The sequence below is a fragment of the Chelonoidis abingdonii genome, chromosome 13 (genome assembly GCF_003597395.2).
Source record: "Chelonoidis abingdonii isolate Lonesome George chromosome 13, CheloAbing_2.0, whole genome shotgun sequence".
Classification (NCBI taxonomy): domain Eukaryota; kingdom Metazoa; phylum Chordata; order Testudines; family Testudinidae; genus Chelonoidis; species Chelonoidis abingdonii.
The window spans coordinates 6,261,878-6,288,660 of record NC_133781.1 but is presented as its reverse complement, the minus strand read 5'-3'; the positions used below and the strand labels follow the sequence as shown (position 1 = coordinate 6,288,660).

Sequence of the window (26,783 nt, the reverse complement as noted above, 5' to 3'; positions counted from 1 at the left end):
AGGAGGGGGTGGGGGCGGGGGGAGCTTGGCTGCCGGTGGGTGCAGAGCACCCAGCTATTTTTCCCCGTGGGTGCTGTGGTGGCACCCTCGTCTCCCTGCCCTCATCCTCCTGCCTTCCCCTGCTGTGGGACCCTTGTCCTCGTGCTCTCCCCTGTCGTGGGACCCTCGTCCTGCCCTCCCCCACCGCAGGGACCTCGTCCACCTGCCCTTCCTTGCTGCTGGCCCTTGTCTTCCTGCCCTCTCCCCCACCGCAGGACCCATGTCCCCCTGACCTCCCTCCTCATCCTCCTGCCCTCCCCTGCTGCAAGGCCCTTGTTCCGCTGCCCTCACTTGTCGTGGAGCCGTTGTGCCCTGGCCCTCTCCCGCCACAGGGCTCTCGTCCCCCTGCTATCCCCTGCCGTGGAGCCCTCGTCCCCCTTCCCGCCTCTGCTGTGGGGCCCTTGTCTCCCTTCCCTTGCTGTTGTAAGGCCCTCGTCCCCCGGCCCTCCATGCCATGGTCCTCCCTCCTGAGACCCAGGGTGGGTGAGGACCTGGCTGTCAGAAAGAGCAGCTCCCTATTCACACACTGCTGGGATAGGGGCCAGTAGCTGGGCACACCAACAATCAGACTCTGTCACTCTGGCATCAGAGCAGAGGCTGTGGGGGCCATCATCTGATGGGGTTCATCCAAATTCAAGTACAGGCAGCTCTTCTAGTGACTATTGAATGGAGAGGGTGAGAGATGATCTAGGGAAAGAAGGAAAAAGAAGTTAAAAACACTCAAACACAGTTGAAATCCTGGAGGTCAGGGAACTGAAATCGCTTGGTCCATTGGCTGTGCTCCTTCACTGGTGCTGGCTGCTTACGTACTTTGGTATCTCTAGGACAGGCAGCAGATAGGATTCCAGGACTGATGGATGACGTGCTGTTCCACTTCAGAAAATCCTACCTCCCTCTTTTGCAAAATCAGCAAAAGGCTCTTATGAAGGGCTGTTGTTTTACAAACTAAGGAACATGTTTGATATGCTGCAGATAAAACACAATCTTTTATTTATTCCCTTTGCAAAATTAGGAACAGAGCATTGTTTGTTATACAAAATATGCAACATACTTGCATAATTTGTCCTTTCATGAACATGTGGAAAATTTGGCAACAGCTTGGCTCATCTTATCCAGTGCTCTGTGCATTTTCAGTCTAGTATGTATGGGAAACTTCAGAGAACATTGCCTTGTTGATCACAGCAGAAAACAGGCTGTATTTTCAATTAAGAGTGTCACAGTTAAATTCTACCCTGCTTTCATTCTTGTAGACAATGGATTTAAAAGGTCATACGATAGTGCAGAGTTATGGACCCATTGTATAGTATATTATATATCACCACAACCACCAAAACCCAAACCTTTTCCCTAAAAACAACTACCAAACCAACAATTATTTAGATGCAAACTCAAGCGCTTTAAAGTTAGGGGATGCCAGACTGAAGGTAGCTCTCAGAGCCTTCATTGGGCCCTTTTTACTATGTACTTTAAAACAGTGTTTAATTACATGATCACATATTTTTTCCTCAGTGGGTTTTCAACGGGGTTTGAATCTAGAAGCTTCAAATCCCCAGCACAGACTTTTGCTAAATGAGCAGTAGTCTGGTATCTGTGGCCACTGGAGGACATGCGTACACAGCTATGGGCTGGTTTACACTACGGGATAAAATCGATTTTAGATACGCAATTTCAGCTACGTGAATAACGTAGCTGAAGTCGAATATCTAAAATCGATTTACTCACCTGTCTTCACCGCGCAGGATCGATGTCCGCGGCTCGCCATGTCGATGCCGGAACTCCGTTGGGGTTGGTGGAGTTCCGGAATCGATATAAGCGCACTCAGGGATCGATATATCCCGTCTAGATTAGATGCTATATATTGATCCCAGAGCAATCGATTTTAACGCACCGATACGGCGCGTAGTCTAGACGTACCCTATTAGTGACAGAGGTGGAGTGTTCCTGCATATTCAAGCACAGATTTGGTGCATTTATTCTGAAATGCAATGTGATGTGAATGAGATGTGATTTTGGGACCTACGTTCTTCTACCGGCAGTTATCTTGTGCTGCCTTTCTGTTACTTTTTTTCTGAGTTGGATGAAAGATACGCAGGGGTATGGGCAGGGCAGGGGTATGGGGTCTTGGTCAGTAATTAAAGCTGGGAACAGGAACATGAACCCTGCTAGGAGAAGTGAGGCCAGAACCCATGTGTGATGGGTTGGACCCCCCTTCTAGGATGCCACTTGATGTGCTAGGGTTTAACTGAGCCTCCCCTGCTCAGTCAGCCTGGGTTCCCTCTTACTGCTTTGCTGGAATAGGCTTTCTGGCTTCTTGCAGCGCACACACACAGGAAGGGTCACTCTGTGAGAGCGTTCCCCCAGCACTCCCTTCCCCCATGTTCCCACTTCCTTTAAACAGTACAAACCCAAGGTTTTATGAAATTTGCCTGCTCCCTCAATGTGGCCTGCCCCCCCGCAATTAGAAATTACATAAACTGTGTTTTATTATGAATAAGCAATACGTTTATTAACTATAAAAGGTGAATTTTAAGTGAATGTAAGAGATAGAACACAGCAGATTACTGAGCAAATAAAACAAAATACTCAAGCTAAGCTCAATATACTTAAGAAACAGGATACAAAATGTAATTTCTTACCCTAAATATTATTTTAGGCAGATTGCAAAGTTTCTGTGGTTCAGAGTTCCAGTTATATTTCTTTTCCGACTGGACCCCTGTCTGAGTCTGCCCCCGTCCCCTCGCCTTCCCTTCATGTGGCTTTATCAGTCTTCCTTCTTGGTCAGACAGGCTATGGAGAGGAGGAGTCCTGTTCGCCTTCCTCCCCACCCTTAAACAGGATTTACATAAGGCAGGAATCCTTTGTTTCCCAAATTTGTCCCGCGTTCCTTTCCAGTGGAAAGTTACAAGAAGTCCCAGGTAATGCTTAGCAGCAGGTGACAAGACCACTTTACTGTAGTGTCACAGTTACACGCCTCCCAGGAGGGAGAGAGATTAGTATCTTTGTGTTTTTGTTGTTCCTTCAGTATGGCTCATCAAATTTGATGGCCTGTCATCTGGTGGGTGTCTTCCCAGTACACACACAGTTGTAATTGTTACATAGTCCATATTTCTAAAGTTAGATACAGAAATGATACATGCATACAAATTGGATAATCACATTCAGTAAATCATAACCTTTCCAATGATACCTTACAAGATCCATCTTGCATAAAGTATATCTCAGTTATGTCATATTCATATCATAAGCATATTTTCATAAAGAATATGGAGTGAAACATCACACCATGGATTGCAGCAGAGTGCATCATCCCCAGAATCAAAGAGTCTGTTCTATCACATGGGGGAATGTGGCAAATCCTGTGACTGAATTACTAACATCAGAGGGTTATAGAGGCTTGGGACTGAGTCTCTGTATGAGAGAGTAGCGGGGTTGGGAACCCATGTGTGAGCACTGCAGCCCTGACCTGAGAGTGCAGAGGGGCTAGTTTTGAGGTTCCTTTCCCAGTAAATCCCAGCAACAAGAGTAGCCACAACTCAGCCAAGTGTGAGAATGCCTGCCCTCCCCTGCCCGTCTCTGCTTAGTGTTGTCTTTCTCCAGACACTGAGTTCTGACACAAAGTTTATGCTAATTAATACAATGAAAAACTTGATTTCATGCCAGCTCAGATTGCATCAGGACAGCCTCTCCCTGCCACCCAGAAACTTAAAAACGTGGAAATAAAAAGAAAACTCTCCAGCATTCCTTGCTGCTGGCCCATCACCCCAAATGCAGTCACAGCACTCTGCAGAACCTTAGCTCTGACCTCATGAAATCATAGGACTGGAAGTGTGTGACAAAGTGGGAATTTTCCCTTGTTATCTTGTAGGTGAGTCTTACTGTTGAGCCTATGTGAGTTTTACTGTTTTGCATGAATACTGTGTGTGCCTCAGTTTCCCTGTGTGCTGCACCAAAACGTCGGTGGTGGAAATAAAGGTATGTCTTTGGCTGAGACCTCTGAGGTAGGGGAGGCTGCTCCAGCTGCCTGTACATATGCTGTGACCGGTGCCCTTTGTAACCTGAGACCCAAGAGGGGGTTGCAACCAGGTGACGACCACATGACTCTTTTCCCGGAAAGTGATACAAAGACAAGGAGGAGGAGCAAAGGGGAGGCGGGGTGGGTCCTGAGGTTGGGTTGCTGGAAGCTGGCATTCTTCTTGGGGAGACTGGAAGAGGGGGAGTCCAGGGCTTCTGGCCCAGGACTCCCCAAGATGGATTTGGCTGAAAGTCACTGACTTATGTGATAGCAAGCTCTGTTCTGCTCTGTGTTCCTGTTAACTAATACACCTTCTGTTTTACTGGCTGGCTGAGTGTCACATCTGATTGCGGAGCTGAGGTGCAGGGCCCTCTGGCTTCCCCAGGAGCCCTGCCCGGGCAGACTTGCTGCGGGAAACACACGGTGTGGAAGGGGTTGCTGAATGCTCTGAGGTCAGACCCAGGAAGGTCAAAGCTGCATAAGCTTCTTGCCCTGGTGACAGTATGCTCAGAGAGAGGAGGCATGCTTCCCCAGAATCCTGACTGGCTTCATATGGAGTAGTTCCAGAGCATCACCTGGTGACTCTGTGACACAGCTTTGACCTTCCTGGGCCTGACCTCGGAGCATTCGGCATCCCCTTCCACACCGAACTGATGAAAACCAAAGACTCCTTGCCCAGAACTCTCCTGAAAGAGAAGAACCTAGCCCTATGGTGCAACACAGCAGAGAAGTCCAGTTTGCAGTCTGGCAATGGCCAGGGGGAAGGGCTGGTACACACTGAAGATTGGCTTATTTCATTTCAGGCAGTGAGAAAAACAGGTTTTACACTTCTACATTTAAAACCCATGATGATCTGTGGTGTATGGTGCAGTATGCTATTTCCTCTGTGTGTGTTTCACCTATGAAAGGGGAGGGCTAACTGCGGCCAGATCTGACCAATCAGGGCTTTTAATCTGGCCTGTGGGATTGCCAGTCCTGTGGTGCAGCAGGGCTAAGATAGGCTCCCTGCCTGCCTTGACCCTGCACTGCTCCCAGAAGCAGTCGGCACCACGTCCCTGCGGCCCCTGGAGGAGGGGCGGGGGTAGTGGTCTCCATGCGCTGCCCTCATCTGCAGGCACTACCCTCTGCAGCTCCCATTGGCCAGGAATGTGGAACCCACCAATAGAAGCTTCTGGAGTGGTACCTGCAGGTGAGGGCAGTGCATGGCGGAACCGCCTGCCCCATCCCACCCCACCCCCAAGAGCTACTGCCAAACATGCTGGCCACTTCTGGGAGCGGTGTTGCACAGGGCCAGGCCAGGCAAGGCAAGGAGCCTGCCTTAGCCCTGCTGCGCACCACTGTCATCCCAGAGCTGCTTGAGGTAAGCAGTGCCGGGCTGGGGCCTGGACCCTGAACCCCTCCTGTATCCCGCACCCCTCCTGCACCCCAACCCACTGCCCTGAGCCCCTTCATGAACACCGCACCCCCTCCCACACTCTGCACTTCCTCCCGCATCACAAGCCCCTGCCCCAGCCCTGCGTTCATGGCCCTGCATGTGATTTACCCACCCAGTTGTGGCTCTCGGGCCCAAAAGTTTGCCCACCCCTGACCTATCAGCTCAGGTGAAGATGGGGGGTGCTATCCAGGCTGCTGAGGGTATTGAGGAGGTGGCTGCCTGTCAATTCATGCTGCCTGTCCCCTGCTTACAGTTCATTCTCTCCCCTCACTCTGTACATGCCTGTACACACACACACATGCCCATGTACATGCACCCCTATACATACATGCAGACTCACACCTACCTGTACATGCATACACACTTCATACAGAAAGAGCTCCACAGCTCAGGGCAGGCTGGCCCCTCCCATACGTAAAACCCCCAGTCTGCCGGGCAAGAATCCTGCATGGAGCAGCTCTCTTCACCCCCTCCGCACTTAAATGGCAGTGCTGAGCCCTGGAAGCCCCTTTCTGAGGGGCCCCTTAGCAGACCCCAGCCCCTGAATATCCTGGCCTGACCTTACATTTTACATTGCTCTTCTCCCTTTCTCTCATCTGAAAAGAAAGGGCATTCTGTGGCCAATGCTGTTTGTGTGAGCGTCTGTGCCTGGCATTGCCCAGCCTCCAGCAACAAATTCTGTGCCTTCCAAGCTGTTTCTCTGGCCTGGCACATTGGGCACTTCCTGCTTAGCTATCATGGAGTGGTGACGTTTATGCATCTCCCTCACACATGCCGGTAGCCAGGGCTTTCCCTGGCTTTCATCTAACTGTAACCCTTCTGCCCCTCTGAGTTGGCAGCAACAAGGACCGGGTTCAGTATCCAGGGGTTCTGTTCAATAACACAATGCAAAACTAGCTCGAGCCCCCACCCAGTGACCTGGGACAATTACATACCACCACCCCCCGCCCCCGGGTGCCTCTAGGAGGCAATACTTCCCCGCTCTCAAGCATGGAGTCTGAGTTTAGCAAAATCCTTTTAATAAAGGAGGGAAACAATGTGGCATCAGGTTGGAGAAACACCACAAACAGGATTATAACACAACCATAAGCAAAAACCCACCTCCAAGTACGTTTGGCAATGTCCTTTCCCCCTTAGGGTCTTAAGTCCAATCACCCCAAAGTCCAACAACCCAAAAGTCTCTGGTCAGTGCCACCCTACAGTTCAAAAGTTTATCTGCAGAGTTTTACCCCCACAGCCTGGTGGAATGGGGGGGGCACACACAGGGTGTTAAGGGGCACCTTACGGGGGCCAGGGCCAACTGCTCTGCCTCTCCGTGGAATTCTGCTGCAGCCTTCACCACGACCAGCTCCACTACACCAGCTGTGCCGCTCTTCCAGCCGTCCCCACAAACCGCTCCACTCTGCTCACTGTTCAACGCGCTGCTCTAACATGCTGCAAACTGCTCCGCTCTGCCAGCCGCTTAGCGATAGAGCTTCAGGCTCCCCCACTAGTTAACACAGCACTCAGTAGTCTCAGCTCAATAAGCTCAGCTCTTTTAGTGATTTCAGCTTGTAGTAGGGGAGCACCGATGCTGGTGCACCATTGGCCCAACGTGAATTCAGCTCAGCAGCCTCTAGATGGACTCCTAATGGAATCAAAATTAGCTGTACTCTTCAACAGTGGAGAAAAGAGGATGTGCAATTGGTGTTCCAGGCCCACAAAAGAGGCCCATACCATCAGGTATACACACCAGTCCCCAACCTCTCTCCTTTCAATGGGTTTTGGCACCCATATCCCTTGTCTAGCAAGTGCTACTTAATTGATATTGAGACATCTCTGTCATAAAACAGTCTCATAGTTCCTCATTCACATAATCAGGGTGACAACACTTTATTCCTCCTGCCCCAATAACAAAGAAATTGGGGATCCCAGAGCTGTCAAAATAACCATCCCAGGCTGCCGTGGGCTATGCTAGGTGGGGTGGGTGTGCCAATACAAATACCTAAAATTCCTTTCCACGCTCCCCGTAATTCACCACCAGATGTCAGAGTAGAGCTCATCCCGACTCTGCTGACATAACTCCTTGCTGTCGTCGCTTAGTCTCTGAGGAAATGAGAACTTGACAAAGATGTGTTGTCACTTTTGGGGAAGGTAATTGTGGTTTCAGAGGCAAATTATAGTACAGCTCTTTTCAGCCTTCAAAACATGGCAGAACCTGCCCATTGGGAAAGCGAATATTATCCTGTCAGCGAGTTCCAGCACAAACAAGGTTCCTGTTCTCCCATTCAGGCTTAGCGTCCTGGCAACGTTTGTGACTGTCTGTCAGTGATACCCATATGTCCCAGTGGCTGTGCTTTGGCAGGGGATGGGGGAGTGTCAGCCTGCTGGAATGCTCATTGTCTGTAGCAGGGAATGTGAGGAGTCAGGCACTTAACCGGAAAGAACTAGAACTGCTACAACACATTCATATTCAGAAAAAGCTTTATGAAAAGATCTGTAATTTGTTGTAGGGATTGGAACGGCTCCTTGGGAAGGGACAGGCCCTCGCCAATTCAGCCAGCAGTCTCATGGGCATTCCTGGCGCCACCCCTCAAAGGCTGACCTGGACTAACTCCTGGATCGGATCTGTTGGACCTTGGAACTAGGGGGCCCCATCTTGCCACAATTCTGCGGCCAGAACTCCCGCTAGGTCATATCTGTGCAGTGTCTGAGGAACTGGTCCGATGGGATCCTGTTATGGCTCAGTTCTCCAAAGTGGAAGGCTCATTTGTTGCTGCAGCAGGAGCTGCTGTAGGGTGGCCAGTTCTGTACAAAGTCCAGCTACCTCGAGCTTGATCCAAACACGCGGCGTCTTCCTTGTGTGACATTTAGAGACACCCTGATTTGTTGTACCCAGTGTTTCATGTGGAAGCTCGGGTAAGGGAGGGAGGATCCCATCCCACGCTCAGTCCCTCCAGCCACGCGGTCACTCAGTCCCCTCAGCCTCACACTCCCTCCCTCCAGCCCCAGGCTTAGTCCCTTCCTGCATTCTTAGTCCCATGCCAGTCCCCACAGCCTCCACTGGAAGAGGGGCCTATATTGGCTCTTCTGTGGCTTGTCTGTGGCCTAGTATAGCTGTGGTGGGGGTGCTAGAGGGATGCAAAGATGGAAAGAGGACTCAAGTGAGATTGGTCTCTGGACAGGTGCTTCATTTCTGATGTTATGGAAAAAATCACAATTGCAGATTTGCTCACATCATTTCCTCCCCATCTAAACTGAACCAGAAGAGCTGCTCCCTGCACTGGTTCCACGCTGCGCCAGCGGGCTCTGTGGTTCCGATCTGCAGGGCGGATGCAAGGATGTTTCGCGCCCTAGGCGAAACTTCCACCTTGTGCCCCCCCGTGCCTCTGCCCAGAGATGCTGCCCCCGCCCCATCCTGTGGCAGCTCCCCCCTTCCGCCCTGAGGTGCCCCTCTTGCGGCAGCTCACTTCTCCCCACCCTCTGCCCTGAGGCACTCCGCCCCGCACCCCAGCTCACCCCTGCTCCGCGCATGAGCACCCCGAGCACGTCGTGGCTGCTTCACTTCTCCCGCCTCCCAGGCTTGCGGCGCCTAAGCTGATTGGCGCCACAAGCCTGGGAGGCGGGAGAAGTGAAGCAGCCACAGCGTGCTCAGGGAGGAGGCAGGGCAGGGGTGAGCTGGGTTGGGGAGTTCCTTTGTGTGCTGCCCCCCACCCCCTTATTGCTGCAGGGGGCCCTCCCTGCGCTCCCCTGCCCCAGCTCCCTCCGCCTAAATGCTGGCGGCGACCGGGGCAGCTGAAGATCTGGCTGCCGTGGTCGCTGCCGAAGAAAATGGCACCCCCCAAATCCCAGTGCCCTAGGCGACTGCCAAGGTCGCCTAAATGGTTGCACCGGCCCTGCCGATCTGGGCCCTCCAGTCTGCGTATTCTGGTTCTGTCTGGCTTTAGATGTCAAGTGCTGATTCTGCCCCCTCTGACACAAAGTGAAATGAGACTTCAGGGAGCTGCTGGTTTCTTTAAGGTGCAGCCTCTCACAAGCACTGTTGAAATTGTGAACTGGAAAAGGTGTTTGACAACGCCCGGGTTCACTCCCAGCTGGGAAGAGCAGGAATCCCTGCTTTTTACGCCCACTCGCTCATGGCTAACTGGCTGGCGGTCAGCCAAGTGAGGTGTAGGCTAGAGTGGTGCCTCCAGCAGTGTCTGGCAGTGGACACTGTTCAGGACTGTAGGCAGCTGTTCTGTCTCTGCAAAGTGTAGCACATGCCTGCTGGCTCCTGAGACACAAATGTGTCCAGTTTGCTATCTGGCTCAGGTTACTGGCTGCATTTCTGCACCCCAAGCAGTCTGTATGTTCTCTCCAGTGTGAAGAGTCAACTAGAAACTCAGTTGTTCTGCTGGAATATCAGGAAATAAATGTCCCCAGGCTGGTTTGAATTGCAAAAACCATTGCCTTGTGAGGGATTCAGACGTTCCTGCATACATAAGCTGATGGAAGGAATGTGTGTGGGAAGAGCACATCCGTCTGAGGCAGAAGGTGACTTGGCTGGGTGCTGATGTTTGGATTCAAACTTGGGCACATCCCTAGATACTGTGGATCTTTTGGGGGGCAAATCCAGGTAAGCTTGAACTATTTCTGGTTTCTCTTTTATTTTCCTGCTACCTTGACAGTCACAGTGAAATAAGAAGGAACCTGACCAGTGGATGCACCATTTGTACAATCAATGCCGAGTTCCTAGCTGGCACTATCTGAGCCCAAAGCAGGGAGCATGGTACTATGCCCACCATGTTACAGGACGGGGGACTGTATCCTGGAAAAGGACATGGGGTTATGGTGGATAATCAGCTGAACATGAACTCCAAGTGCAACACTGTGGCCAAAAGGGCTAATGCAATTCTTGGATGTATAAACTGGAATCTCGAGGAGAAGCAGAGATGTTATTTTACCTCTTTATTTGACACTGGTGCGATCACTGCTGGAATCCTGTGTTCTGCTCTGGTACCCACAATTCAAGAAGGATGTTGATAAATTGGAGAGGGATCAGAGAAGAGCCACAAGCATGGTTAAAGGTCAGGAAAACATGCTTTATGGTGACTGAGCTCCTTGAGTCTATTTATTTAGTTTAACAAAGAAAAATTTAAGGGGTGACTTGAACACAGTCTGTAAGTACCTGCCTGGAGAACAGAAATTTGCTAATAGAGGTAATGCATCCAACGAAGTGGGTATTCACCCACAAAAGCTCATGCTCCAGTATGTCTGTTAGTCTATAAAGTGCTGCTTTTACGGTAATAGAGGGTTGTTCGGTCTAGCAGACAAAACTGTAACTAGATCCAATGGCTGGAAGACATTGAACAGTGAGGGTAATTAGCCACTGGAACAGTTTACCAAGAGTCTTGGAGGAGTCTCCATCACTGACAATTATAAAATCAAGATTGGATGTTTTTTCTATAAGGTCTGCTCTAATTCAAAGCAGGGTGTCAGCTCAGAAAAATTCTGGAGGGTGGAGGAGGGATCAAAACTAGATAAATAACAAAGGTGAAGAGTTAAGAGTCAAGTCAGGGCAGAGCACAAAGTGGAGGACATAATAGAGCCTATAGACCTATGAAAAGGTGGGGAGGGCAAACCAAAGTCTGGGGACAACTGCCCCCTTTCTCCGTAATGAATGACACCCATAGTTCAAAAAGCAGTTAATTCACTCTAGCCTGTGTTATGCAGGAGGTCGGACTAGGTGGCTTTTCCAGCCCTACAATCCACGAATCTATGGAATGGGAGGGGAGGAGGGGCCAGACAAGGGGACACAGTGAGGTGGCCAGGTGAGGGGAACAGGAGGGGAGGCAGGGCCGGCTGAGGAGGAACAGTTGAGGAGAAGTAAGCCAGTGTGACTGATGTACTGACTCCCCTGATGTACTTTGACACTGAATTAATCCTCTTAATGCAGAGAGAATCTCTCGTGTGCTGGGTGGGGCTATCCCATGCCAGTGTCTGAATGCTGGATGCACAGCAGTGTGAGACTGGACACCTGCCCAGGATGTGGAAAAGGGCTCTGCTCTGTGATTGAGGTAACTAGGTCTGCATGAGGCCCTGATTCAGGACCACCTGTAAACACATACTTGCGCCCTTCCCTGCTCAGGAAAGCACTGAGGCTTAACTTTAAGCATATGCTTAAGTGCTTTTACAGTGAATGGTGCCTTGCTCAACTGAGTCTTACGGGTGTGAGTGTACAGCGTGTCTGCATGGTTAGGTCATCTGGGTCAGCAGTGTTGGGAAGCTGGCAGTGTTCTCCAGTTGTGTGGGTGGCGGTTTCAGCTGGAAGATGTTTGTCAGCATGTGAAGGGCTTTCCTGCTGTTGCTCTGATATGATACAGCCGTGATACCTCTCACATTAGTCAGGGAATAATGCTCTGGAAACCTCGTCCACCCTGTACTGGATGAGTCACATGATTCTGTCAAGCAAAAGTGTATATTGCTGCTGTTTACTGTTCCCGATTGAGGTCCAGTTAGATCAGGGGTTCTCACAAGAAATTTTTGGTGGTCTCGCAGTGCGGCCACCAACTATTGCCGGTGGTCGCTCTTACAATTTTTCCTAAAATATTCAATTAACTTTAGGAAAAACAAATAAATATGCATATATACATGTCCAAATCATTGTAATTTATTTATGTAGGGTTTTTTCACAGAGTCAATAATAAAAATAATGTACAGTTTTCTCTGTTCATTACTGCACCTAAACAGATTAAACACAAATAATGTGTTTTTGCATGTTCTTGTCCATTTTTGTTGTTTCTTTTGCTTTTTTTGGTTGCTTATTTTTTGAAGACTTGATAGCTAGTAAATCTGTTTCTGTAATAAGTGATATTTGTATTTTGTTACTATCACTTTGCACAGCAGCGGACTGGTTAGCTAGCTGGGAGGCAGTGAAAAGTGATATTAATAAACATTCAAATATCCTTTTTCACAACAGACTTACTCAGCCCTGGCAGGCTGGGGGACAAATTAAGCCCTGGATGGGAAGGTGGGTAACAATCAATGTTCCCTCTAATTTTTTCCATCCGTGTGCGGAATACATTTTATGCGCACTGAGGTAATGTGTGGGTGTGTGCCGCCAGTAGAAACAAAAAACCTAGATATAATATATATATTTTAAAAGTTACCATAGGGATAATTACTCCAGCCAGGACAGGTTAAGCATGTTAGAACTCACTACTCAAAGAATTAAATTTAAGTGTAAGAGAGAAATAAAAATTATGAAATGAATAGACCAGTCAAAAAACTAAAATAGCACACATTGAAAAAATAAAATTACAGAGAATATATGTGCAAGAAGTAACAACAATAATACAAGTATGTGTTGGGAGGTGCGTGTGAAAGACTGTGTGTGTGTGTGTGTGAGAGAGAGAGAGAGACACACACACACACACAGAGAATGTGTGTGTGTGCTGGCTGCTAGGAAGTTTCTGAGAGATGCCGTGCACTGTCTCTTTAAGGCATTCATTGAAAGCTTTCCTGCTCCTGAGCCCTGTCCCCCCACCCCTCTGTGTGTGTGTGTGTGTGTGTGTGTGTGTGTGTATGAGAGAGAGAGAGAGAGAAATTGTGTGAGCTGTCTACTGGGGAAGTCTCTAAGAGACTGTATGCTGTCTCTTTAAGGCACTCACTCACTGCCCAAAGGCTCCTTCAGATCACAGCAACTCTCTCCTGCTCTGAGTCCTGAACCCTGTCCCTTCTATCCTGGTCTGTGGAGATGGGGTGCAGGGGAAGGGGGACATCCTGACATCAGCGTCTCCCTCCTCCCCATCCCGCTCTGCACAGCCAGCAGGAGGGTCCTGGGAGCAGCTGCAGAAGCAGTGTGGCTGCAAAGCAGCAGGGAGAGGGGCACCTGAACACAGGCTGCTGGATGTGCACGACTGCAAATCAAGTATGCTGCATTTGAATCACTCCTGGGGTTTAGTGTGACTATGCAGCTCAGAAGGAACACGGTGGGTAGGTAGGCAGCTGGGGGTGAGAGGTGAGCTTGGGGCTGGCAGTCACTGCCACACTGCTGGGGGATGGCATGGGTTCACAGCTGGAGTCCGAAACCCTGCGGCTGGGGGGTCAGAGCCCACTGCCACACAGCTGGAGCCTGAGGCCAGAGGAGGCAGAAAGCTGGGGGGTAGGTGAGCCTGGGGCTATAGTTGGGGTGAGGGCTCAGAGGCTGGGGCCAGGGAATGGAGCCACCACCACACAGCTGGAGCTTGCTGCCTGCCACCTCAGGTCTGAAGTCCAAGCCCCACTGCCTGCCTGCTCCATCAGTGTTTGTGGCTCCAGAGGGGAACAGGGCCCTGTTGAGAGCTCTGGGGGAGGGGCCATTGCTTTGTCCCTCTCCTGCACCCAGGAGGCTGTGACCGCACGAAAAGCCCCGGGTGGCCTCATTTGAGAAACGCTGAGTTAGATGGTGCCTCATACTTTCTGTAGATCTGCTTGAGTAGGAAGTCATGTCATGTCTTTACCATGAGCTAGACAGGTGTATCTCTGCTAGAACCTGGGAACTCTGCTTGTAGGTTGCCTTGATCCTAATTAAGGTCCACGTATGTGCATCATGGCAAAGTAGACTATTAAACTGTAGCATCGGACGGATTCCTATGGCCTGCGCCATTGAGCACTGGGACACAAACCTTCAGACAACCCTGAAATGTGTGTACACAAGCAGTCATTCTCTTTGCAGTGAACCTCCACTAGCCCTGAGAGACCAAGGCTGTAGGCTGCTCCTCCCGTTCTGGCTAGGTCCTGTACACATTTTTGTCAGACACAGAAACACCACCCCATAGTCCGCTCCTGATGCCACAGGTTCAGGCTTTATTCCCCGGCAGCAGAGCACTGCTCTCCTGGGCACTGTATTCTGCCCTTCTTGTTTCTCCAGCTACTGAGACAGTTATTGGCCTTTCTTCTGCAGCAGCCTAGGCTTATTCTCAAAAACAGTTGAACCATTTGGGCTGGAATTTCCCAAAACATTCCAGCCCGAGACTCCCCAATTGGAAAATTACAGCCCTAATGTTTGACAAAGTTATAAGCAACTGAAAACAGAGTATTATAATGGGAAGAGTTGGGCAGGCTTAATAACAGGCAGCACTAGGAATTCCACTGGTAACAGTGAAAAGCCTTGAGAAGGTTGAAAAGAGACAGTCTGGCTGGGCTCCTTGGATGTTACCAGAGCTGTGGAGCAGTTCAGTGCAGCAAGTCATTGGGACTGACATGACCCCAGCTAAGCAGGGAGAATACCTACTCCACTGCAGGAGTCACTGTGTGCTACACTGGCTGAGAACTGGCCCTGACCTCTGGGAGTTCACGGATCCTATTGGTTAGCAGCAGGGACTTCCTCCTCCTATAAAAGCCAGACCTCCCAGGGGGCCAGTCTGATTAGTAGCCTAGGAGGAAATTACCCCACTCCCTCCAAGGTGAGGGGCTGACTGTGATTTAAACCAATCTCAGTGCAGGCTCTAGGTAATTTCCCTGTAACCAACCTGCCCCCTTCTTCAATTCACTGCAACCAAGGGGGCTGTAGTGAGAAGGGGAAGAGGAAACAGGATGAGGAAAACATAAACAGCTCTTTGTTTCCTGGGGTCTAAGCAAGAAGAGCCCTTCCTAAAGCCAGATAGTTTCAGAACTAACACTCCTCCCACCCCCAAGAAAACAGCTTTACAATGATGGGCTGTTTGAGCTCCCCTGGGCACACAACTCTCAGCAGGGGCACTTGTGGGCAGGCAGCAGCATCCCTGGCTGCAGAATCAGAGAGATGCAAAGTAACATTGAAGGCAAAGGAAGAAATCTCCTGACAAACTAACAGCCGTGAAGATGCATAATTCCCACATGCTGCCAACAGCATGGTCATGGGCAGAAGTGCAGGAGAGGCTTGTGCCACCAGGATGCAATACCAAGCACTGCAGGAAGAAGCTCTAGGGCCTCCTGTGTGGATGGTGGTAGGAAGGAGACAGAAACTTTCATCCCCTTCAAAGAGGTGCATTGAGGAGCCATCTATTGTCAAATTTCTGTTCCCCATGTAGATACTTGTAGACATGATCAAGTCACCCCTTTGCCTTCACTTTGTTAATCTGAATACACTGAGCTCATGGAGTTGATGACTGTAATGGATGTTTTCTAATCCTTTTCACATCCTATATCATTTCTATGGCTCTTCTATGACCCTCCTCCAATTTATCAACATCCTTTCTAAATTGTGGCTACCAGAGCAGGACACAGGATTCCAGCAGTGGCCACACCAAAGTGCCAAAGACAGAGTTAAAATAACCTTTCTGCTCCTACTCAAGATCCCCCTGTTTATGGCATCCCAGGCTCACAGTAGCCATTTTGGCCACAGCCTTACACTAGGAGCTGCTATTCAGCTAATTATCCCTCACGATATTCAACTCCTTTTCAGAGTCACTGTTTCTGGGACAGAGGCTCCCCTCCTCTCAGAGTGGCCTGCATTCTTCTGGGGACGGGGGCTGTGGAAGGGCTCCAAGTAGTGCAGAAATCCTGAGTGGTGGCTAGCCTGCCTTTCCATTGTGGCAGCATTGCAGTGGGTTTGTTCTGGTTGGCTAGGCCAGACTATCCATAGAGAAAAAAGGAGAAATAAGTTGGGAAAGGAGAAACAGATCATTTCGGAAGGGGGAATAGCTTGTACCCTAACTCCACATCCCACATGTTGCTCAGGGTTCAGCTGAATCAGATATGGAACTAGTTCCCTCCCCTCATCTGCAAAGGTTTGATGGAGTGGTGGTAGAGCATGCGGTCCCCGGAGAAGATGGCAGCCCTGATGGTGATGCTTGCTTGCCCTTTCCTTTCTGTCCACAAGCTTAAACAAGCTGCCAAGTAACCCCAAGAAAAGTAGTGTCTAAAAGGTGGCAGGGTAGCTTGTGCCCTTAAAATTATCCTTCAAAACACTGTGGTTATTCCAGTGATGGCCCCTTTTGAACCTAGGGCCATTTTGCTGTGTGACTCTAGTGATCTGTGCCCTCCCCAGGAGCCTTCATGCCCCCATATCAATTTTTAGCATAACATAGCCAGTTTGTTCCAGTCTCCTTGGCTGCTTATTTCATAAGCAGTTTGCCATAAGAGGCCCAGCTAAGCAAAAGGATGCTTTTGGAGGCAGTATCTTGCTCTAGAGCTGGAAGTCATGTTCTCTAGCTCCTTCTGACTAACCAGAACCTCCGTGCCCTCAGGCTAGCCTTGTCCCTTTAGTGGCTGGTCCAAAGAGAGCATCAGAGCCTATTACTGGTGTTAGTTGATTCAGTATTCTTACGGGTCAGCTGGTGGAGGCCTGTCCTTTGATATTAAAAGTCTTTTGGTCAGTCCCTACTCACCACTTATGCGGGGAAATCACAAAGTGATAGCTTGTGTAGGGATTTCAATTCCAGTGAACTTCAGACATCTGGCATGAGTTTTTCCATGTGTAATAGCTCCCTGTTATGACTGGTCTATGTAGATAAAATATAGCCTACTGCTGCTACCGGCGAGGGAGTTACATCTGCTAATTGCACAACAACTGCTTTTGGAACTTAAGCACACTCCTAACTTCATCTGCTATACTTTGATCAGAACTAGTCTGCACTGGAGACTTTACTGTAGCAGTGTTTTTTGGCTAGTATGAAGTCCTGGAATCTCCAAATTTGTGATGGCCTAGCATGTCATTTGGCTTCTTACTGCATCAGACAGATGCAGAGTGAACTTTCCTCCCTGAAATGCCGCAGGTATCCTCTTTTTCAGAATCCTGTGCTTAGAAGGAAATGGTTGGCCACCTCTGTAGCTAGCCTCTTCCGATTTGTTAGGGATGTGTAACCTGACTTTTCTAGTAATTTCCCTCTTGCTGCACAATTGAAGTCTGCACTGGGAACTTTCCAGTTCCTGGCTTGTCATTTCCAAATGTCTGCCATGCTGCCGTAGTTTCAGGAGTCATTTCTGTCTTCAGCACTCCTCTTAATGGTTCAGTGGAGGTGCAGGAAGCTATTAAGTGTTACTTCAGTTCACTAGCTAGACTGTATAATTAGCATGTTGTGGATGGTGTTTTTGGAAGACAGACATTTGTATACTGCAGTGGTTTTCAACCTGTGGTCCACAGGTACATAGACTGTATAAGAAGTCTGTGAAAGGTCATCATTACCATAGAACAAGGGTTTTCACCTGTGGTCTGTGGACCCCTGGGGTCTGTAGACTACGTCTAAGATTTCCAAAGGGGGCTGCCCTTCCATTCAAAATTTTTTGGGGTCTGCAAATGAAAAAAATATTGAAAAGCACAGTTCCGCTATATTGCGTTATAGATCTAAAGACTTGTCCTGCATCTTCTAAATTACTGTTTGGTGACAAAAGCCTGATGGTTTCAACCTAGAGATTATATGTTGGTTGTATCTCCTGGTGGATTATCATACATCTCATGTGTTCTTTACTATTAAGAATGTCCAAAATTACATCTCATCTTTTAAATAGTGCTCAGATTTTCCAAACACTGGTGTCAAAACTCATCTGCATTTGGTGCATGCAAATGAATGCAGGTATGAGCTGTAATATGTCATTCACTTTTGCTATCTAACAATAATCTTGTTTGCAAATGTGAAATAAAAATCTTTTTTCCTAGGCAGACACTTCCAGACCCAAGGGAGTCTCCGAGACTATTTCTGCTCACTTATAATATTATCTTGTAGTCCAAGGGTAGGCAACCTATGGCACACATGCTGAAGGCGGCACGCGAGTTGATTTTCAGTGGCACTCACACTGCTCGGGTCCTGGCCACCGGTCTGGGGGCTCTGCATTTTAATTTAATTTTAAATGAAGCTTCTTAAACATTTTAAAAATCTTATTTACTTTACATACAGCAATAGTTCAGTTATATATTATAGACTTATAGAAAGAGGCCTTCTAAAAATGTTAAAATGTATTACCGGCATGCGAAACCTTAAATTAGAGTGAAAAAATGAAGACTCAGCACACCACTTATGAAAGGTTGCCAACCCCTGTTGTAGTCTTTGATAGCTTCCAGTAGATGGCATTGTGACAATGTATTTTTTCTGGGACCCAATTGCTATTTAACCGGTCTGAAGTTGCATACTTCATTTGCTCAAAAGGTTGTTCAGTTGATTTTTTTTTCTCTAAGCAAGTAAGACAAACAAGGTTTAAAAATATTTTCTTGGTCACTTCAGTAATTCCCTGAAGGGAATAGGAATGTCTTTCTTTCTTTCTTTCTATTAATCCTCTAATACGTAGGATTATGTTTGTTTCTGCTATGCACTATTTCACAACCACCTCAGTTCAACAGAGGCAAAAATCCTTTACTCAAACGAGAAGGTATTTTTCCTTGTTACTGTACTTTGCTTATTTTACTATTGCCATGCAAGGGGGAGGAGGGAGTCTTCTGAGTGACCGGTTTTGTTTGTTCAGTTTACTTGGTGCTACTTCTTGTCTTCGCTAGATCAATAGCAGGTTAAAGTTATGCAGAAGTTATAGATTTAAGGCTGGAAGAGAATGCTGTCCTCATCTAGTCTGATGTCCTGCATAACACACGCCATAACTTCTGATTTCCCTAGAGTATGTCTTCTAGAGAGAAAGACATCCAGTCTTTGTTCCTTGTATTCTGCATTTTACCTTTATTGCTAGTAAAATCTCCATTAGGGAGGTTAGGCACTGATTTCTTTATCTCAGTAAGCACAAACTGATGTCTTTCTTCTCATGGGGCACTGGCTTGGATGGACTGTGACTGAGTTGGTAAGAACATTCTAGTTCTAATCCCAGTGCTTCTTTCACTCACAACCTTTGGAAACTTTCATCTTTGAACTGACGTTTTCCATGTGAGGGGGCTACAGGTCCCGTTAGATGCTAAGCACAGAGTATATGAGCTGCTACAGAGGCTTGGCAGTTTAGTTCAAGCTGTAAGAGGTTTTGCTTTTTAACTCGATGTAACGATGCGAGGACTCACCCCTGTGGCGCCTCGTGCTGGTTTCTCAGGGAATTAGCTTCCAGCCTCCGGAGCGCCCTCTGTCAGCCAGTATCTCGCTACCGCTGGGCCTCTGTGTCCCTCTCGGACCCTGGTGCCCCTTTCCACTGGGGTGCTGCCCCCTGGGAGTAACCCCACAGTCTCCGGGTCTCCCCCTTCCAGGGAACCCCCACCCCCATACTCACCTCACCTCAGTACATGGCTACTGCTCAGTCCTCATCTAGCCCCCATTCACTGGGGCACACTGCAGTATATAAGCCACTCATCACAGGCAAGGGGGTTTGGACCTGCTGCCTCTACCCACCCTTGGGCTGCCCCCTGCAACCCCAGTATCTATTCAGCCTTATACTAGCCCTGCAGCCTGAAGGGGTTCCAGGCCAGAGCTCCCCAGCTCCTCTGGCCTTCCCCCAGCCCGGCTCCTACTCAGGTACGCTCCCCAGCAGCCAGGCCCCTCCGTTTCAAAGGCAAGAGAGAGAGAGTGTCTGTCTGCTCTTAGCCCACTGCCAGGGCCGTCCTTAGCCATAGGCAGAATAGGCAGCCACCTAGGGCACCACTAGGTCTGGGGGCACCGCTCCGCTGGGAGCCCGGACAGACTGGAAGCAGTGGCGAGTCAAGAGCAGGGCTGCTGTGGGTTCTAGCAGAGAGCCCGGAATGCAGCACCGTTGAGGCTGGAGGGGGATTGGCTGCTGTGGTTCTGGGGAGGGGTGGGAGGAAATTCAACCTGTAGGAGTCAGATGTCCCGATTTTCTAGGGGTCCCAATTTTCGTTTTTTCTTATATAGCTCTTATTCCCACTCCGTCTCGATTTTTTCCAATGCTGTCTGGTACCGTGGTGGGGGTAATTGCCTAGTATGGCCAAGCCCCACAATATCAGGGACCTGCCCTATAAAATCAGGACATCTGAATCTAGTCACCTTAGCTTAGGAGCGCGTCTCTACCCCGGGTGGGCAAGGATCAATCTCATCCGGTGGGGGAGCTGCACAGGGCGGTATGAGGCTCCTGTGGTAGTCTATTTGGTGCCTGTCCTGAGATCAGCATGCTGTGCTCAACATTTCACCAGGTCTGTTGGGCTGGCGGTGGTGCCCATTGGCGACCGTGATGGACTTGGGGTTTGCATGCTGCTGTTGCCACTTCTGCACCAAAGATCGGTGGCTTTTGGGGTCCTGCGTTTTCCACCTATTCCTTCTCTACTGCGCTGTTGGAGGAGCAGGCTGGGTGAAGCAGCATTAAGCAAGTACGTGCGTTGGCCATTTAACAATTTGTTGCCAGAAATGCTTGCTTAACAATCCCTGAATTCAATTCTACAATTTTTGTGTTAAAAAAAAATCAATTATCTTAGCCAAAAAGCAGAAATTAAGTTGTTTGACAATTATTTGTGGAACGTTTGGTATTGGGGAAGGGAGTGGGCCAGTTTTATCAGAGACAAAAAATGTTGACTGACTTTCACTATTGCCCTGTTACTGCTAAATAGAGCGGACTCCAACAACTGTTATGCTCATCTCCTTTACTAATGTCTAAGAGCCGGGCGTCTAGCACTCTCACAAGGCAATGTGCCAAATTGGGTGCAGTGAGCTGATTTTTTTTGTGGACGCAGCCGAGGGCTGAGCTGGACTCAGCCTGCCATAGTCTTGGCGATTCTGACTGCTGCCCCATTGGCACCCGGCGTCCCGGCCACTGGGCCCAACTTCAGGCAGCCGCACTTGAACGGTCCTGGGATCACTCAGAGGAACCCCAGGCTTGGCAGTGGAAGACACTGGAGAAGGCGGCGGCTCGTCTCTGGGAGTCACTAACTCGTTTGAGCCTGGCGTCCATTTCAGATAGCTGATTGGTACGGTGGGCTCAATCTGCGCAGGACTAAATTTCAACGAATTTAGGAAACAGGGAGAACTAATGACAAAGTGCAAGAACTTAGCTGGCTCAGTGGTCCCACCTTTTTCATCTGGCGGGTGACCAGTGAAGGACTTTAGGGGTGGATGAGCATCTGCAAAATTACACACCAAAATTTCGTGGCATTTCTCCAGCAGCGATGCTCTGGGATTTGGCGCTGCTTGTTGGCGGGCAAGTGTAGTTATCCCAAGAGGCATATGCTGCTCTATGCGCGAGTTCAAGCACTTCCCTGCTGGTCTTTAGGGCCCATTTTTCAAAGCCGTGCCGATCCGACGGCCAGTATGCGGGTTGCACTGAGAGGCCCAGCGGCGCATGGCGCTCGGGCACCGTTGTTGGGGACCTAGACCATAGAGAGCTCATGTTCAGAAGGACGGCAGTCATTGTTGCATTTTATGGACTTGAATGTTATGAAAGATTGATACTCTGTCATCATGGCTTGCCTGCAAATCGATATGACATCGACAGTTTACTAATTACCACAACTTGTTACATCTATCCTAATGTTTACATTGCACTTGTTCTCTACTTACATTCTGTACCGCGTAGGCCGATCAGGAGAACGGAGTTTCTCAAAACTAAAGCTCATTTAAAATATCTCGCTATCAGGAGTCAGGAGCCTTGATTGGGCTTGCTGTTCTTGCAGTCAACAGCATCACTTTGTCGTTGTCATTACAATGACTTATGACTGATTTTGAGGCAACAAGCCAGGAAAGATGCTTTTAATAAAACAATCTTGTTTCAATCTCTTCATATAAATTTCCATAATCGTTGACATATTAAAATGCATCATTCTGTCAAATCAGAATTTTTTCTATAGTGCTACTTTTTAGTGCTAGTTCATCAGCATTACAGTGTGCTTAATTAAGTTAAACTGGTTTTAGTAACATGCCTGTGGCAAGTTTTCCAATACTGTAAGCTTATGTTTGTGTTGCTAAGAGCAAGACAGGCACAGGGGCACCAGTTTAATAATCCCGCCTAGGGCACCATAAATCCTAAGGATGGCCCTGCCCACTGCCCTCTTATAAGGGCCAGCTGGGCCCTGATTGGGGTGTGGCCACAGCTGAGGCTGCTTCCCCAATCAGCTTGGGCTGCTTGCCACCAGCCACAGCCCTCTCTTGGGTTGTTTTAAGCCCTTTATGACAGGATTGGGGGACCACCCTGCTACAGGGAGCATGAGAAGAGTAGGAAGACCCAGACCATGAGTATCAAAACTGATCAGAACATTTTTTTGAATAGCTGTCTGACAAAAAGAGCTTAGGGGAGAAAGGTGAAATTTGCCACAGAAATAACCTTCAGTAAGGAAAAGTGCCTTTGCTTGTCCTGGAGAAAACAAATTTGATCAAGTGAAGAGCCCTTGAGAGTCTTACACTGCACATGCCCAGTCCAAGGAGCACAAGTGAGGCATTCAGCTCACATAAGGCAAAGCTGAGCAAGATCAAGCTACAGAAAGAAAGAAATCTCAGTAGGGTTATGGTAAGAGACTTTCAGAGACTGTACTGCAAAGAATAAGTATTCCTGTCTCTACCCAAAGTCTGATGCCTTAATCAGAGAGCCAGTGGGCATGGGAGAGGGTCTCCAATGGAAAGTAGAGAGGGAAGGAATACTATTGGCAGAACAGTTAGCCTCTGAAAGGCCAGGGCCTGCTGGGTAATTCATACATTTTAAGGCCAGAAGGGACCACTGTGATCATCTAGTCTGCCCACCTGCACAGCACAGGCCATGCAATTGCTCCCAAAACCCCTAGAGCAGCTCTTTTTAAAAAGCATCCAGAATTGCCAGTGATAGAGAATGCAGCACAACCCTTGGCAAATTGCTCCAGTCACTGTTAAAAATGTGCGTCTTCTTTCTATCTTCAGCTTCCAGCCACTGGCTCATGTTAGACCTTTCTCTGCTAGATTGAAAAGCCCATTAGCAACTATCTGTTCCCAGTGTAGATACTTACAGACTGTAATAAAGTCGCCTTTTAACCTTCTCTTTGTTAAGCTAAATACATTGAGCTCTTTGAGTCTGACTCTAAGACAGGTTTTCTAATCTTTTAATCATTCCCATCTTTGAGTCTGCTCCAATTTATCAGCATCCTTCTTGAATTGTGGGCACTAGAAAGGAGAAAGTAGGAGAGTGACCTTATCATCTGGTCTGTGAGATTTACTCTCCATGAAGTCACTGGCTCAGCTCTAGACAGGTTTATCTCAGACCTAGATGGGTGAATGGCATTCCCTGCAGGTTATTCTGAGCACTTACCCAGCCAGACCTCCCAAGCTGAAGCTGTGCACTTATATCTGTCAGTGTGAAAGGGGTTTAAATTTATGAACTTGCCAAAATTGCCAGTGGATTTTAAAGCTGAAATCTACCAAATGAAATCTACTGTTATACTAGCAGGCTATAGTGGACCAGGGGCTGCTCTCGGGCCCCCCACGCTGCAGGCAGGTGGTAAGGATCAATTCCAAATTCCTTCATATCTTACTTGCATGTGTCTTTATAGCGAAGCTTGGGACATCCTGTTGTTCTTGTTCCCTCTGATAGCTCTCCATATAGCTTGTCCTTTGGTGTGCATGTCCTTCCAGCCTAGATGGCCCAGCCAGAGCAGTTGTCTTTGCTTTAGCAGGGCTATCACACCTGGTAAATTTGCCCTTTGAGAAACCTCTGTGTTAGTGACTTTATCTTGCCATTTGGTGTTGAGTATGTGGCGTCAACAACGTAGGTGGGAACTGTTTAACCTTTTCTCCTGATGAGGATAAGTTGTCTGTGTTTCCCCACCATACACAAGAGTGCTGAGAACGCAGGCTTGGTACACTAGCATTTTGGTTTTGATGGTCAGCTTTGAGTTGTTCCATGCTCTTTTAATTAGCCTGCTAAAGGTGGTGGCAGCCTTTCCAATGTGAACATTTAGTTCTTCATCCAGTGAGAGGTCGGTGGTCACTGTAGAACCTGAATAGCTGAACTTTTGGACTGTGTCTAGCCGGTTTGCATTTAAGGTAATTGAAGAAGCTTGTGGAACTCCCTCTCCTAGTACAACTGTTTCCTTGATGCTGATGGTAAGAGCAAATGCCTGACAGGCACTTGAAAGGCGGTCCATGAGTTCTTGTAGCAGATCTTCATTGTGGGCTATGAGGACAGCATCATCAGTGAACAGCTGATTAGCACCTTTTTGACTTTGGTCTTTGACTTAAGTCAGAATGGGTTGAAGAGTTTCACATCTCTATTGCTATTGCAAAAAAATGTAGAATCTTGCAATTAATGGCTATGGCAATAAAATGCTTAAACAACATGCCAAAATACTTGCCAGGCAAGTAACGGAAATAACCAAAGAAGTAGAAGAGGTAACCCAGGCTTTGGAAGAAACATCCCAGGCTGTCGAACACTGGAAAGCTCAAGCTCTTTTAGCAGGGCAACAGGCAGTCTAGACGCATGATATGCTCAAACAAATAAAGCAGGAAAATAAAAAGTTGGAAACAGCTGTGGAAAACCTACAAAAGAAAGATGCCATCCCCTGTTACCCAGCAATAGACTTCAAGAGCTTTTATAATGCCTGCAGGATGGGGACAGAAATGAAAACAGGTGGCCCTAGCCAAACTAAAAGATGGAACATGGGATAAATGGAATGGATGCTGCCATGGGGACATGTGGAATGACCCATGGAGGCCACGATCCAATAGCCCATGGGCAGGGCTACTGCACCATGACCACCACCTTCTGATGAGGACCAGGCTTTGGAAAAACCTTCACCAAAACCTAGATCAATTCCTGTTAAAACAGGAACATCGGGTGAAGAAGAGTGGGGGAGCCCAGAATTGTAAATTGATCATGGCACCTCACCGATACCTTGATTCACCCTTGAAACCACTCTACATATAACTAAAAGCAGATTGAAATTATTAAGAGAGAAAGAACAAGCAACTCCGAAATTAGAAAACAATCTGAAACAGTCATGGCTCCACAGTGATTGTGAAAGAAGGGATAATATTGCACCCTAATACACTATACACCTCATCCACCTCAAGCTAGTGATTTAACAGCCAAGCTTGATGCCTTAAAAATCAATGAATTAACTGTCCTAGTAGGAGATGCTGGTCCTCCGCCTTCTGAAAATGTTAACGTGTTTTTGGCACAGTTACACAAATGTATACAATTCCTAAAAGCAGTGGGGATTACCGTTGTACAGGAGCCAATGCTAGTACAAACTTTGCTAGTATATTAAGTAGTCACACTGTTGGTTTTGACGATGATGTTACTCAAATGGTTCAAAAGCATTTTAAACTATCTTGTGGGTTAGCTGCATTAAAAGGTATTACAAGAATGTCAGGAGAGGCTCCTGCCAAGCTGGCTGACAGATTCAAATGTACATTATGTTAACAGAAGGAAAGATGAATCTTAAGGAGTTAAAGCAGTGTTACAAGCGCTGCCTTCAGGAGTGGCCATGGAATGAAGAGAGGCAGAGGAATGAACAGAGAGGGTGAATGAGCGTCACCTGGAGTACTGAAGCAGGAGAATCAGGATCTTAAAGGAGAGAAAGAGAAGTTACAAGCACAACTGCAGGCATGTATGGTTAATAGAGTTTCTAAGGACGGAGATGATAAGGCTGTAACAAAGGCTGCTGAAGCAATTGCTCTGGCTTCTGGATTGAATGATCCTGTAGTTGGCAATCAGGTAACGTAGGACAGCCCTTGCCGAGACTCGAAATGCATTTTTCAGCAACCCATGACAATAGATGTGTGGGGGTGCCCCCACTTAAGCAGCCGAGTCAGGGACGGGCTTGCAGATTTTCTATTGGATTCTAATGGGGGCAGCAGTCCCCATAGTAAAAGACATATTTAGTGCATACTTAGTCACAGACTCTGTACAAATACAGGAAATATCAGGAAATAAGCAATCACAAACTGTAAAAACACGACCTCTCCAGTTTGGTGGCCATGCCATTCAGGAGAAATGTGCTATCACAGGAGAGAAAATTTGATTGGAGCTAAAACAATAAAGCAGCTGGGAATAATCATAGATTTCCCAAACACTTGTATCCAACAAGCCCTCACTGTAAAAGAGAGGAAGGACGATGTTAATCTGATCCCCATGGGGCTTGCTAACTCAGACTATAAAAGCAATAATACCGAAAAAGCCACCTCCTGTGCTGAAAAGCTGGGAAACCTGGTGGACTGAAATACAAACTGTGGGCTGCAGACTCGTTAAATACAAGAAAGGTACAAACTTCAGTTTCACTAGAAGGAAACGTGCATCTGCGCATTAAACAATATCCAATACCTCAGGAAGCAAAGAAATCACTAAGACAAATCATAGAAGAACTGGAAAAACAGAAATTAACCCACCGGTGCTCAGCGCCTAACCAATCTGGCCTGTTAAAAAGCCTAATGGAACAAAGACTGTGAATGGCTTGCCAACTACAGAACCAGTTTCTCCTCCCTTGGTTTTCAGACCTCAACTGCTAGAACAGGGCCTCATCCTCCCTGATTGAACTAACCTCGTTATCTC

General features: G+C 48.1%; 1 protein-coding gene across 5 annotated transcripts in view; it reads left to right on the top strand.

Moving 5' to 3' along the window:
• The window catches only part of GAS7 (growth arrest specific 7), a 154,523-nt gene that overhangs the window by 39,896 nt on the left and 87,844 nt on the right, over window positions 1–26,783 (top strand). The window contains exon 1 of one of the 5 annotated variants that reach the window (XM_032775186.2): window positions 9,750–10,080. The exons of 3 other annotated variants lie outside the window; for them this stretch is intronic. Coding sequence is in view for 1 of the 2 variants with exons in the window: in XM_075072021.1 (XP_074928122.1) it covers window positions 10,522–10,531 (10 nt within the window). In the remaining variant the exon portion in view is untranslated. Of the gene's footprint in view, window positions 1–9,749; window positions 10,081–10,420; window positions 10,532–26,783 lie in introns of those variants that run through there. One more of the 5 variants, XM_075072021.1, reaches the window with a different exon arrangement.